The sequence below is a fragment of the Schistocerca cancellata genome, chromosome 1, assembly GCF_023864275.1.
Source record: "Schistocerca cancellata isolate TAMUIC-IGC-003103 chromosome 1, iqSchCanc2.1, whole genome shotgun sequence".
Lineage (NCBI taxonomy): Eukaryota > Metazoa > Arthropoda > Insecta > Orthoptera > Acrididae > Schistocerca > Schistocerca cancellata.
Window position 1 is genome coordinate 641504316 of NC_064626.1, and position 14934 is coordinate 641519249.

At 44.1% G+C, this 14934-nt stretch overlaps 1 protein-coding gene across 2 annotated transcripts in view; it reads left to right on the forward strand.

Moving 5' to 3' along the window:
- The window catches only part of LOC126183320 (toll-like receptor 2), a 132169-nt gene that overhangs the window by 66748 nt on the left and 50487 nt on the right, over window positions 1-14934 (forward strand). For both annotated transcript variants that reach the window (XM_049925181.1, XM_049925190.1), the window contains 2 exons: window positions 3203-3433; window positions 6290-6474. In XM_049925181.1, the coding sequence (XP_049781138.1) occupies window positions 3203-3433; window positions 6290-6474 (416 nt within the window). The remainder of the gene's footprint in view (window positions 1-3202; window positions 3434-6289; window positions 6475-14934) is intronic.

Consider the following 14934-nt stretch of genomic DNA (forward strand, 5'->3'; position numbering starts at 1 on the left):
CACGACCACGACCACGACCGTATCCGATGTTACAATTCGTACACATGTCGGACAAACGGGAATATCCACCTTAAGGGTCAGGCTCGGTATTCGATATCAGTGGTCACTAATAATTGTGATGCCCTAGAACATATCGCAGGAAATTAATTTCACACCCAAGCAATAATGGCAAAGATCACTGATACGCTGAACAGATTGCAATAAAGGGAAACACTATTTAAGTACACACAAATAAAGAGAGTTCACACAGAAAATAGGGTGGGGGGAGGGGTGAATGTAGTAGCTTGAGTACGGAACAACGGAGGACAGCGGGTAAAGCAGCCCAAAGGGAGCAAGTTCAGCAGCGGAGTTACGTGCCGAAGTCCGTAAACAGAAGTACCTTACCCAAAGATGAGGTAGGGCGGGCAGGTACCAGAGAAAATCAACGTGATCACGACGTCCCACATCAGCAGGCGGTAAATCCCAAATCCACATAGTAAGTCGGATACAAAAGCGTAGAGCCCAACGTTCCATACCAACCCGGCCCTGTACAAATAGCCGCCCACTTGGAAGAGCAAACGCTTTCAGGCCCCGTATTCGGACGCCCACCGTTCGTCGCCTGCTTTCCTCTCTCCACCCCACCGTCCGTCAACAACCTTCCAACTCACTCTAACAAAAGAGCTAACTACAAGAAGACCGAAGCGTCAACAAAACTGACTACACCAGTAAGCAAAAATATAACAGCTCGGAAAACGAGCCGACACGGCTCAGTAGCTGTCATGCAAGCCAGCAAAGTGCGGCAGAAACATTAATGCAAGACGTTGAGATAGCCATGACGCAGGTGGTCCGGGAAGGAAGCTAGTGTCAGCCGATGATCTTGCTCAGCGAGTGCATCAGGTGATTCGACAAAATGGACTACGTGGGGCAGTTCAGGACAAGTGAAGAGGATTGCTGTCTTAAAGCAATGTCCTTCTTCATGAGTTGTCTCAGGCTCATCCGCGTAGTGTGTAAGAGATATTTTTACCGGCCACCCGTAAGAAAATCGTGTGATTTCAATGCTGGGCCTTGCGATTCAGACCTCCACAGCCAACCCGTCGAAAGAACGGGTGTGACAACCTTTACACGGTGTGAAACTTCCACAAGGACGTTGGGAAAAATTACGGCAAAATTTGGTGCCAGTGTGACATCATTAATCCACATTACACCTCACATGCACTTCTGAGCTCAGGCCTTTCCTCGTACGTGTCGACACTGTGCTGTTCGAAATATCGTCGAGCGCCATGGTAACGTCGTAGGGCGCGCGCTTTTGCACCATTAAAAAGGGAAGTTGGGTAGGCATCTCTGAGCCATATTTCAAACTCATGCGTACGAATAGGAGACAATTACAAGGTTTAAATTTATCATCCTTTAATTGTAGTTCGCAGCATATACCAGTGTATACCAACACCTGTTGGGCCAATCTGTTGTCCCATTCCTTTGTCTGTTACGTGGAGTAGACACCATACGCAGTGCTTCATGTGGTTACCACAATTCCTGAAACATGTTCAGCCCTTATTAGCAGCGAATCACGCGCTCTTTCAAATACCCCGGCATCCATTCGGATTGCATCAAGTCACACGCTCTCATAACGTTTACGCATTGTCGATGGATTGGGAGTACACCTCTTCTTCTTCTTCTTTTGTTGACTAGGGTTTCCCCTGTTAGTCAGCCTCATTAGGTGGGCGTACTGGATCATCTGTCACCCATCTCTTTTGTGTTCATCCTGGCAGTCGTTTACCATGGGGTCGTCTATATTAACGAATTTCAATGAAAGTTGTGTGGTCCATCCTTTCCACATGGTCCTTAAAATTTATATTCCTTATCTTCATCCATTTATTTACATCTTTTATTCTCTGTCAATCGTTCGTATGTTTTAATTCTCGTATTATTACATGTACGTTCAAGTATATCTCTACAATTTTCACTGAACCCATTGGCGCTCCTTTGTCGATTAAAGTTTGAATTATATCTTCCTTTCTAATTCTTTCAGTTCTATATTAATAGTCTTAACACCTGCTATACTGTATGAATTAGTCAATGAAATACATCTATCAAAAGCATTCGACAATTCAATGAAATACAAACAGACAGGGTTATTAAACTCTATGGATTCCTCCACAATCTGTCTTAGATCGGAGACAGCTTCTACTGTGCTCCTGTTTTCTCCTGCTGTTCTTATGCTATTTATGTATCATTCTGTATTCTGTCTCTGGGCTGCAATTAGATATAAGTAATAAGTTCACTAGTTTCGGTTGAAATTTTCGTTTTATATATTTTGTATGCGATTGCTTCCTGCTATTCGTTTCACATACGGTTACACTACTGCCTCATGAAATTGGTTATGTTCTGTAGATTTACTTAAATATTGTCATATAAAATGTTCTCTCTATTACCTCCAATGTAAAAAAACCTTTGCCACTTACATAAACTTTCAGTTTCCTTATTCTTTTCAGATCTGTAGATGTTTCATATTTGCAAGTTAAATTATTTATGTTATTATTGCTGTCTAATTTCTGTGTGTCAGTGTGTCAGTGAGACGTCTATCTTGTAATGTACTGCACATTAAATTCATTTCACCTTTTACACGAAATTTAACAATCGATAAAATCTCCAACGTATTTACCGAGTTGTTCAGAGCACGTCTACATCTGCATCTACATCTATACTCTGCAAAATACGGTGGGGTGCATGGCAGCGGGTACGTCCCATTGTACCAGCACGGAAAGAATAAATGTTTGAATGCCTCTGCGCGTGCAGTAATTATTCCAATCTTATACTCACGATCCCTTTATGAGCTATACATAGGGGTTTGTAGTCTATTTAAAGCCGGTTCTTGAAACTGTTTATAGACTTTCTCTGGATAGTTCAGAAGTCTTTCAGTTCAGTTCCTCCAGTATCTCTGTGACACTCTCCCACGGATCAAACCATTCGACCATTTCATGCTTCCATTCATGATGCGACCAATCGTGCTGCCCTTCTCTGTATAAGTTCAATATCCCCTATTAGTCCTATTTCGTACGTGTCCCACACACTTGAGCAATATTCTAGAACTGGTTACATGACTGATTAGTAAACAGTCTCCTTTGTGGACTGATTGCACTTCCCCAGTGTTCTACCTGCTTTACCCGCAACTGTTGTGCAGAGTGGCACAGGAAATGACGAAGTCTCTCTGCTTGGCATGCAGGTGTCACACAACACGCTGCAGACGCTGAGTCCGCAGATGCTGGTGCCGCTGCAGCAGCTGCAGGTGCTCGACGTGTCCCACAACGAGCTCACCAACGCCGACGGCCTGTGGCTGTCCCACCAGCTGCGGCTGCTCAACGTCTCCCACAACGCGCTGCTCCACCTCAGGCTGCTGGGACCGGGAAACGCGTCATACATCGACGCCTCCTACAACCGAATCGAATCTTGGAAGGTAACCAGCCTAACATACAACATGGCTTAGATTCAGGGTCAACTGCCTGTCCAAATGGTCGGTCTTCAGCAGGTGCTCTTCATTTCGCTACAAACTTCAGGCATTGCAGCCTTCCTAGAGAACGGTATCTTGGAGCCTCCAATATCATACATAAGAAATTGTGTGTTAGAGGTATAGGTACAGATATTTTGATAATTGGTACCTTAATATGTACCCACTTAGGGATGCGAGTTGTGTTTTGTCTGCGACTAACAGTCTTCTTGCAAATAACTCATATAATTTACTACCTGATGTTTCCTGTGCGCTTGTAAGTGTGCCATAAAGTATACTAAATATCTCACTATATCCATTTTGTCCTCACTCATTCACACTTCAGCACCTGTCTTAAACCCAGGGTAAACGAAACAGTAATGGGTTGCTTTTGTATGTTTACTTGGAGGTACCAATCAAAGTAAAAACATGCTACTCATAACAGACATAATTATATTCTGCAAATGAAATAAATAGTGAAATAATGTCGTTCAGTACGCTGTCCTCAGGTAAAACACAAATATATGCCATTACAGTCCTAGCACCACACACATATGTGCAAAAACTGAAGAGCCAAACAAACTGGCACACCTGCCTAACATCGTGTAGGGCCCCCGCGAGCACGCAGAAGTGCCGCAACACGACGTGGCATGGATTAGACTAATGTCTGAAGTAGCAATGGAGGGAACTGACACCATGAATCCTGCAGGACTGTCCATAAATCCATAAGAGTACGAGAGGATGCAGATCTCTTCTGAACAGAACGTTGCAAGGCATCCCAGATATGCTCAATAACGTTCATGTCGGGGGCGTTTGATGGCCAGTGGAAGTGTTTAAACTCAGAGGAGTGTTCCTGGAGCAACTCTGTACCGGTAAAATGATTATTCGGGGGATGCTCTCACCACCATCGTACGTCTAAAAGTGAAAATTTCCACGCGCTTGCCAGTGTGCTCTCTCACAAAATTGCTGCCACGTTGGATTTCCATCAGGAAATATGTACGAATGTTAACTTAGGTCAGAGTGCACTCACTTGCACCGTAATTCATAGGGGAGGCTGGGGCACGTTTAGCCGGATTTCTTTCAGAACTTTTAAATTTTTAATAACATTTATCTTGTTTAGTTTTATAAAATGGTTATTAAAGTATAGATTGGTACATATATTTCTAACTCTACGGTATATTTAAGACTGAAGAATAATTTTATGCAGATTCAAGTCGAGTGTAAAAACTTGTCCCGCAGTTGGATAGGGGATACGTCTAGGCCTATCATAAGACACAGTATTATATAAACAAAACGTAGTGCTCAAATATTCAAAATGTCTGTTATTGGAAATAAACGAAAACACAGACTTGCTTACACCAATTAAGATGTAAAATACAAAAATGTTACTATCAGTAAACAAATTTTTGTTGAAATTTGAATGTTAATTGTGGGTTTATTCACCATAATGAACTTCCACAAGGAGGCATAATATGGCCTACAAAGAAATTTGGGTGTTAATTAAAGGTCAATTCATAATCATTGTCCGAGTTGCAATTATGCAAGCAAAAAAAAAATAGTGTTTCCTGTGGCTACCTTTTACATCTAAGGCATTCGACCAATTCTTCACTTCTTTTTGGCTGGTTGTATCAAGCAGTAAAGACAAAAATAGCTTTCATCCTCTTGATCAGACTGCGGCAGGTAATAAGAGAAGGGCAGAACAATTGGATGGGACACTCGTTGAGATGGGAGTGCTTACTAATAGACGCTTTGCAGTGCCTAGTTTGTGGAAGGAGACAGAGCAAGGAAGAGATACAGGGTGATGATGACATAAGCGGAAGCGGAAATTACGCAGATATGACGAAGATGGCAGACGACAGGAGAGCATATAAATTTACAGTGTGTAAACCTGCATTTGAGCAGAACGCTAATGATGTCAGAAGTAGGCCAATTCAATTTTTCTTTGCTCTTGCTTATAGCAATTTCTTGCCCGTGTCAGGCTTTGCTGTCATAGAAATTACCTCTGAGATTCATTAGGCTAAAATAGCTTTTTTTAGCTGTTTTTACCTTTTATCTCCTGTGCCTTAATTTTTTGAGTTTGAGTTTCCAGCTTCTGTTGTCATATTTCGTTGACTCGGGTATCAGCTGGGATAACACTGCAGAATAGTGTATAAATGTGCCCATACTGAGCTGAATAAACGAACCCCATCACAGTGAATTAGCTTCAAAACCAAAGTAGTACCGCAAAAGGCTTTCCAATTATACAAATGCACCTTGTTAGGTAGAGTAAGCTCAGTTCTTAATTCTAAAATGTTTGCTCCCTAGAAGATTAGATATTTGAGTAAAAAAATTTATTCACCTTGCACAAAAACACAAATAAGTTCTTCTCGCTAAGACACTGTGAAATTTGTAGAGCCCTTAATAGATGGCAATACTAACTTCCTTCTGTTGATGGCGCTCTAGCAAGAATTGTTCCCCTGGAAAGTGCTCTACGTAAACGGTGCCCCTTGGGTAAGCGTGCCCCGGTCTCCCCTGTACATAAACTGAGCAGAACGAATGGGTAGTCATTCTTGCGATGACAGGAGCCTAAAATTGGCAGAAGTGAAGTTCAAAAGGTATGACAGATATTTTTGACGAAACAAAAGTCATAAAATGATCAAGTGTTTGTTGTTGTAGAAACTGACACTATCGATGGGACCTCGCAATGTATGTCACCTTTTGAAGTCCATGTCAGACATATTTTATAGTGAAACCAATTCATCAACACAACGAATTAAAAAAAAAAAAGAGAACAAAGTTTTCCAAGGTCTGCTTTTATTACCAGGTCCTTTTCGATGTTTCTCGCAGGTTCGAGCGGGTCATCTAACCTTGGTGGGGAATGCACGATCACCACTGGGACTCCAGTTCCTCAGAGCTGATGACTCAGTAATGACCATAGACCTGGGCGACAACATGCTACTGAGCTGTGATCCCTGCTCAAGTGATGCTGAAGTCACTCGGCAGCTACGCCAGTGGATGGAAAAACAAGGAAAGTATGTTCTACAGAAAATACTTCTGAAAGTATTCACACTTTTGTGTCATTTGATATAATCGCTAAACTCATCAATAAGTTATCAGTCCCAGACTACCCTGGGCATTGTATTGATATACAGGGTGTTACAAAAAGGTACGGCCAAACTTTCAGGAAACATTCCTCACACACAAATAAAGAAAAGATGTTATGTGGACATGTGTCCGGAAACGCTTAATTTCCATGTAAGAGTTCATTTTAGTTTCGTCAGTATGTTCTTCCACCTACGCTCAATGGAGCACGTTATCATGATTTCATACGGGATACTCTACCTGTGCTGCTAGAACATGTGCCTTTACAAGTACGACACAACATGTGGTTCATGCACGATGGAGCTCCCGCACATTTCAGTCGAAGTGTTCGTACGCTTCTCAACAACAGATTCGGTGACCGATGGATTGGTAGAGGCGGACCAATTCCATGGCCTCCACGCTCTCTGACTTCAACCCTCTTGACTTTCATTTATGGGGGCATTTGAAAGCTCTTGTCTATGCAACCTCGGTACCAAATGTAGAGACTCTTCGTGCTCGTATTGTGGACGGCTGTGATACAATACGCCATTCCCCAGGGCTGCATCAGCGCATCAGAGATTCCATGCGACGGAGGGTGGATGCATGTATCCTCGCTAAGGTAGGACATTTTGAACATTTCCTGTAACGAAGTGTTTTAAGTCACGTTGGTACGTTCTGTTGCTGCGTGTTTCCATTCCATGATTAATGTGATTTGAAGAGACGTAATAACATGAGCTTTAACATGGAAAGTAAACCTTTCCGGACACATGTCCACATAACATATTTTCTTTCTTTGTGTGTGAGGAATGTTTCCTGAAAGTTTGGCCGTACCTTTTTGTAACACCCTGTATACGTATAGTATGATAAAGGCTTGCATAATTACCATTCTATACCATCATATTACAATTCGAACGACGGCCAGTGTAGGCCCATACTTGTTAACGTTCCGAAGCATTTTGTTATTGTGCTGAACGATTTTATTGGTACGTGGTTCCCTTTTTGTACCACACTTACCTACCATATCTTAGATACCATAAAAAGAGGAAGCGGGATGGAATCATGGTTGGTAGTCACAATTTATAATTAAGACAGTTTATAGACATTACGCCTTTTAAGGAATTTGACAATTACAAATTGTGGACGAGCCACTAGATAAAGCTTTGTAAATACAGTTAGAAACCCAACGTAATCAGTACTCAAATAAACAGTCCCTTAAGAGAAACTTACAGAAAACTTAATGTGCCAGGTATTTATAGATATCTTAAGCATAGCAGTTATCAATTATTTCACATAGGCACTTCATCAAACTCCTCAAAACCATTACATTACATTAAGATGGCCACACTTAACATTCTTCACTAAAATACCCTTATAAACTTCCTACTCCAATCCGTTAAAGAAGCACTTGTCAAAAGGTCAATTACAAACTTAACGTTGCCGGACACTAATACCACTCGCTATATTTTCCCTTATTAAGAAAACAGAATTACTGACAAACCTCAAAAATTCAATCTCCCACTTAATGACACTTCAACATTAGTGCCAAGCTAAGATCCAGTCAAATAACATGATAGAACCACTTACACAAAAACTACAGCAGAAACACTGATCTTTCAGAATGAATGCTCACGCGCTCAGACGTGTTAATAAAAGAGTACTAGAAAGAGCTGCGCAAGGAACTCAGCAGATTCTATGCAGTTTAAAGTTTAGCCAGTTGCCAGTCGCTAATATTTAAGGAAACAGGTTGGTATAAGAACAGGTTACATACAATATACATTTATATATCCACCAGCTTAACCCACCTTGGCGGAAAGAAAATAAATACTAAACTTTGGAAGGCGGTATGTGAACAACTCCCGGTAGTGGCCAGGTTCTTAAACACTGCCAGATGACATTTCACTCCCCGCCAAGGCGCTGCCACAATCAAAGGTTTTTGAGCGAAAAGACATTCCAATAACTCTGAAACATAGAAACACTCGGCAGAACCTTTGACTCGATATATGGGTAAGCGTGTAAAGGAACACGTTACACTTCTGACAAATTCGCAACTTTGACCTTAAGCATTTTACACATGGACAACTGTATTAATAGAGTGCAGACTTTGGAAACGCCAGCATAAAATCATTAGATTAAATGAAATACAGAGCACTATTAAAACCTCTGAGAAAACTTTCAAATAACGGCCACCATTTAATTGGGCCAACTGAACTCTTCCACACCATTTTAAAGTTCGACTATGAAAGTCTCACCATAATAATGAAATTTAAATGACTTTGAATGGGTCAACAAAATACAACTACGACCACTTCCTTCATATCACGTACACAATACGAAGGAGCGGGTTCCACAGCTCCACCGTTTCACTTCAAATTTGGTTCTGAGCGAAGTCACAGAACTTTTATCTCCAAGCTGCACATGTTGCCAAAACGCCCGACCAATTTCACGCCACAATATATGTCATCACGCTCGTTCGGCAGCCGTTGACACTCGTCTCCCAGCGAATGTCACGAGATCTCGAGGGTTACCCGTCGAAGACTAACAACCCAATCCCTTCGCCCGCAACCCGGAAGATAAGACACGCAAAAAGCAAAGATAGCTTAGCTCAACCACAATCGATCTCAACGATACATGAACAAAATAACACTGATGCCATCTCGCTACGGCTCATTTATTTTTCTTTCTCGTTATATAATTTCTTTTTGCCAGCATTTCAGTATCTACTCTTCAGCTGTACAGGTACTGATGAAAGTAACTATAAATGTAAAAATAAAAGAGGTAGATAAGAATGTGCAGCTTTCGTCAATTAAAACGTATGCTCTTCGTGAGGCGATTGATGTCTACGATGATAATGGAAATGTCTTTACAGTGCTGCTGACCGTTTTGGCGTTCTGGCTTCTGTGGTGCAATTGGTTATCGTCTTCAGTGACTCAATTACCAACTCCAGGAAAGAAACTCTGATGGAATCGAACCGAATGACAGAGAGCGGACTGGGGACGGGGCTCAAACTGTGGGTTGGTATGTACTGCGAGGTTTGGGAATGTAATAGACTGTGTCTCTGCTTATGGTGGTGAGTTATTCCAGCAGGATACAGGATGCTTTGTGGGGTGGGATAAGATTTTGATTACACGAGGGTATCTAGATGATAGACAGTAAACAGGAAGTGATTCTGGTATTATGTACGTGTGGCATTAACATGAGATGCAGAACAGGCTGACAGTGCAATTAGGTGAAAGATATGACTTATCTCATAGGACTGTGGTTACGATTCTGTCTTCTGAGGTGGGTGCATGACGAAATAAATCCTCTGGGTGTCGTGGTGGGTCAATAGAAAGTGTCGGGACTGTTAACTCTTGTAGAATGGAAGGTGGCCTGGAATTTGTAGGGGTAGGTTGGGTGAGAAAAGTTGCAGGCATTATACAGCTGATGGTGGTTTCGCATAATGTTTCAGGAGACGACTGACTTTCCAGCGGTCAAATACAAAATGTTTTTATTTCTAGATATTGCTTACAAAAATTGAACTTGAAATTAATTTCAGTCCATAACAACTACCACATTAAGATTTAAAATAACACAAAGAGGCATCATATAAAACAACACACACATGCTTATATTATAGCAGATTCTACACTCCTGGAAATTGAAATAAGAACACCGTGAATTCATTGACCCAGGAAGGGGAAACTTTATTGACACATTCCTGGGGTCAGATACATCACATGATCACACTGACAGAACCACAGGCACATAGACACAGGCAACAGAGCATGCACAATGTCAGCACTAGTACAGTGTATATCCACCTTTCGCAGCAATGCAGGCTGCTATTCTCCCATGGAGACGATCGTAGAGATGCTGGATGTAGTCCTGTGGAACGGCTTGCCATGCCATTTCCACCTGGCGCCTCAGTTGGACCAGCGTTCGTGCTGGACGTGCAGACCGCGTGAGACGACGCTTCATCCAGTCCCAAACATGCTCAATGGGGGACAGATCCGGAGATCTCGCTGGCCAGGGTAGTTGACTTACACCTTCTAGAGCACGTTGGGTGGCACGGGATACATGCGGACGTGCATTGTCCTGTTGGAACAGCAAGTTCTCTTGCCGGTCTAGGATTGGTAGAACGATGGGTTCGATGACGGTTTGGATGTACCGTGCACTACTCAGTGTCCCCTCGACGATCACCAGTGGTGTACGGCCAGTGTAGGAGATCGCTCCCCACACCATGATGCCGGGTGTTGGCCCTGTGTGCCTCGGTCGTATGCAGTCCTGATTGTGGCGCTCACCTGCACGGTGCCAAACACGCATACGACCATCATTGGCACCAAGGCAGAAGCGACTCTCATCGCTGAAGACGACACGTCTCCATTCGTCCCTCCATTCACGCCTGTCGCGACACCACTGGAGGCGGGCTGCACGATGTTGGGGCGTGAGCGGAAGACGGCCTAACGGTGTGCGGGACCGTAGCCCAGCTTCATGGAGACGGTTGCGAATGGTCCTCGCCGATACCCCAGGAGCAACAGTGTCCCTAATTTGCTGGGAAGTGGTGGTGCGGTCCCCTACGGCACTGCGTAGGATCCTACGGTCTTGGCGTGCATCCGTGCGTCGCTGCGGTCCGGTCCCAGGTCGACGGGCACGTGCACCTTCCGCCGACCACTGGCGACAACATCGATGTACTGTGGAGACCTCACGTCCCACGTGTTGAGCAAGTCGGCGGTACGTCCACCCGGCCTCCCGCATGCCCACTATACGCCCTCGCTCAAAGTCCGTCAACTGCACATACGGTTCACGTCCACGCTGTCGCGGCATGCTACCAGTGTTAAAGACTGCGATGGAGCTCCATATGCCACGGCAAACTGGCTGACACTGACGGCGGCGGTGCACAAATGCTGCGCAGCTAGCGCCATTCGACGGCCAACACCGCGGTTCCTGGTGTGTCCGCTGTGCCGTGCGTGTGATCATTGCTTGTACAGCCCTCTCGCAGTGTCCGGAGCAAGTATGGTGGGTCTGACACATCGGTGTCAATGTGTTCTTTTTTCCATTTCCAGGAGTGTATATCAAGACAAAAACATAAATTATTATTGTATTTTAACGTCTCATATAAAATGAGTGTGTGGAAGAGATACCTGACGTACTTGTTCTATGCAGTACTTTACTGTGCACACCATATGCCTTTGGAGTTTTAGCTTATTTCTATGTTTCGAATGTACCATCCTCACGTATGTTATTTGTGAATGTTAGCACTGTACTCAGGTGCAACAGTGTGTCACTATAATATAATAATGATTTCTGGATTTGACAGTGGCCTCATCCTCACCATTTAAACCGTCATACCCAATTAATTCACACACTAAGAGCACCTTGTATAGATCCAATGAAAACACAAAACAGTCTGGAACTGTTAACCAGCGCATCCCTCCACCATACTATACACTTACAAAGCATTATTTGTGTTATGCCAATGCCACCTCCTTCTGGATTTCTGTTCCATCAACATTTTACCACTCCCTGAAATCCTCAGACGCCTCGCCTTCCTTATGCGCCTACCATGCCCCACTAGAGTCCTCTACGAACTTATTACTTAATTCTCTCTCCTCTTCCACAATGAACTCCTTTATACATTGTGCATCTACTACCTAGTCGTTTCATCCCAGATTATTAGCCGTTGTAATCTGTTGGGATTGTGCCAACACATTGTACCAATTATACACCTACATGCTCTCCACTTTTTAGGGAAAGAAAACTGTAGTACCTATCAAACCGCCAACTCGGCCCAGACCTCATTTCTTCCATGCTATAACCATTCAAAATACTATCCATCCAACAACCATTCTCACTCAGTAGTACTAGTAGCCGTTTTTTTCATTTTTGTAGTGTTATTCATCTGTGAATCACTGTTACGAGGTTACTGTAAATGTCGTGAGATTAAGTTTAAGAATATGAAAACGTAATTAACACACACGCAGTTCCAAGAGTTCCGGAACCTGTACAGAAAATTTCAATAGAGATGAACATAAACATCATTTCCGCAATTATTATTGCACCTGAAAATCACACATTGCATATTGTACCACAATACAGCGAGACCTTCAGAGTTGGTCGTCTAGATTTCTGTACACATCGGTACCTCTAATACCCAGTAGCACGCGTTATTGCATTGATGCATGTTTGTATTCGTCGTGGCATACTATCCACAAGTTCATCAAGGCACTGTTGGTCTTCCAAATTGTCCCACTCTTCAACTGCGATTCGGAGTCGATCCCAAAGAGTGGTTGGTGGGTCACGTCGTCCGTAAACAACCCTTTCAATCTATCCCAAGTATGTTCGATGGGGTTCATGTCTGGAGAACATGTTGGCCACTCTAGTCGAGCGATGTTGTTATCCTGAAGGAAGTCATTCACAAGATCTGCACGATGGGGGCGTGAATTGTCGTCCATGAAAACGGATGCCTCGCTAATAAGCTGCCAATACAGTTGCACTATCAGTCGGAGGATGGCATTCACGTATCGTACAGCCGTTACGGCGCCTTCCATGACCACCAGCTGCGTACGTTGGCCCCACATAATGCCACCCCAAACAAATGGTGCAAATGGCTCTGAGCACTATGGGACTCAATTTCTGAGGTCATCAGTCCCTTAGAACTTAGAACTACTTAAACCTGACTAACCTAAGGACATCACACACATCCATGCCCGAGGCAGGGTTCGAACCTGCGACCGTAGCGGTCTCGTGGTTCCAGACTGTAGCGCCTAGAACGGCACGGTCACTCCGGCCGGCAATGCCATCCCAAAACAGCAGGGAACCACCACCTTGCTTCACACGCTGGACAGTATGTCAAAGGCGTTCAGCCTGACCAGGTTGCCTCCGAACACATCTCCGACGACTGCCTGGTTGAAGGCATACGCGACACTCATCGGTGAAGAGAACGTGATGCCAATCCTGAGCGGTCCTTTCGGCATGTTGTCGGGCCCATCTGTACCGCACTGCATCGTGTCGTGGTTGCAAAGACGGACCTCGCCAAGGGCGTCGTGAGTGAAGTTGCCGTCATGCAGCCTATTGCGCAGAGTTTGAGTCATAACACGACGACCTGTGGCTGCACGAAAAGCGTTATTCAACTTGGTGGCGTTGCTGTCAGGGTCCCTCCAAGTCATAGTCCGTAGGTAGCGGTCATCCACTGTAGCAGTAGCGCTTGGGCAGCCTGAGCGAGGCACGTCATCGACAGTTCCTGTCTCTCTGTATCTTCTCCATTTCCGAATGACATCGCTTTGGTTCACTCTGAGAGGCCTGGACACTTCCTTTGTTGAGAGCCCTTCCTGGCACAAAGTAACAATGTGGACGCGATAGAACCGTGGTATTGACTGCCTAGGCATGGTTGAACTACAGACAACACGAGCCGTGTACCTCCTTCCTGGTGGAACGACTGGAACTGATCAGCTGTCGGACCCCCTCCGTCTAATAAGCGCAGCTCATTCATGGTTGTTTACATCTTTGGGCGGGTTTAGTGACGTCTTCGAGCAGTCAAAGGGACTGTGTCTGTGGTACAATATCCACAGGCAATGTCTATCTTCAGAAGTTCTGCGAACCGGGGTGAGGCAAAAAAAAATTTTTTATGTGTGTATGAATGGGTATTGACATACTTGCAGATCTTATTCGGCCACGACGATAAAAATAGTCTACTGTAGAACTGAGATAGAAACCAGCCCTGGTTACCTCGCCAGACAGCAGCCACTTCCGAAAGAAAATGTTATCACATTGTTCCATACTTGAGATGGGAATACGGTCCAGTTACAGTTTAGAGACTCTGTGTAGACACAGGCAAGTGTTTGGAAGACACCATCTGCCTACGCTGACGGAGTTTTGACTGGCAGGTAGCTGCCGGAGTAAGCAAGTAGGGGCTGGCCATTGGAACCAACCGCACACAGGCGGGTAGGTCAGCGCTGACCCCTCGGCGAGCGGGTCAGCAGACCGCTCACCCTATGTATGGGGGAGGGGGAAGGGGGGGAGGGCTCTAAGCAAAGCTGCTTTGTAGGGACTCGGCAGGGGACTTACTGACATTGCTTACAGGATTCTTCACAATTTGCAAACGTGATACAATAGCGTCCAGCTGTCTTCGCAAATCAGTGCCGAGTGCAGGAACTTGTCTGTCTCAAGACGTGCTGGCCATTTGACATTTAACAATCTTATCATTTGCAGTTCCAGCTATTGATTTAACAAGTTTCTCAGTGTCTATTTCTTTTAATACGAGTTGACAGTCGACATGTTATTACAGATGCTAACTCAGTTTCAGATTACTTCAGATTTTTTCCTTGTTCAGTAATTTGTACACTGGTAACCCTCAATTGTCTGGTCAACAAAGCAAAAGCAGTCCCTTTCTGATCAAAACATTCTATTGCTTTTGATGGTTTGCTGATCTATTT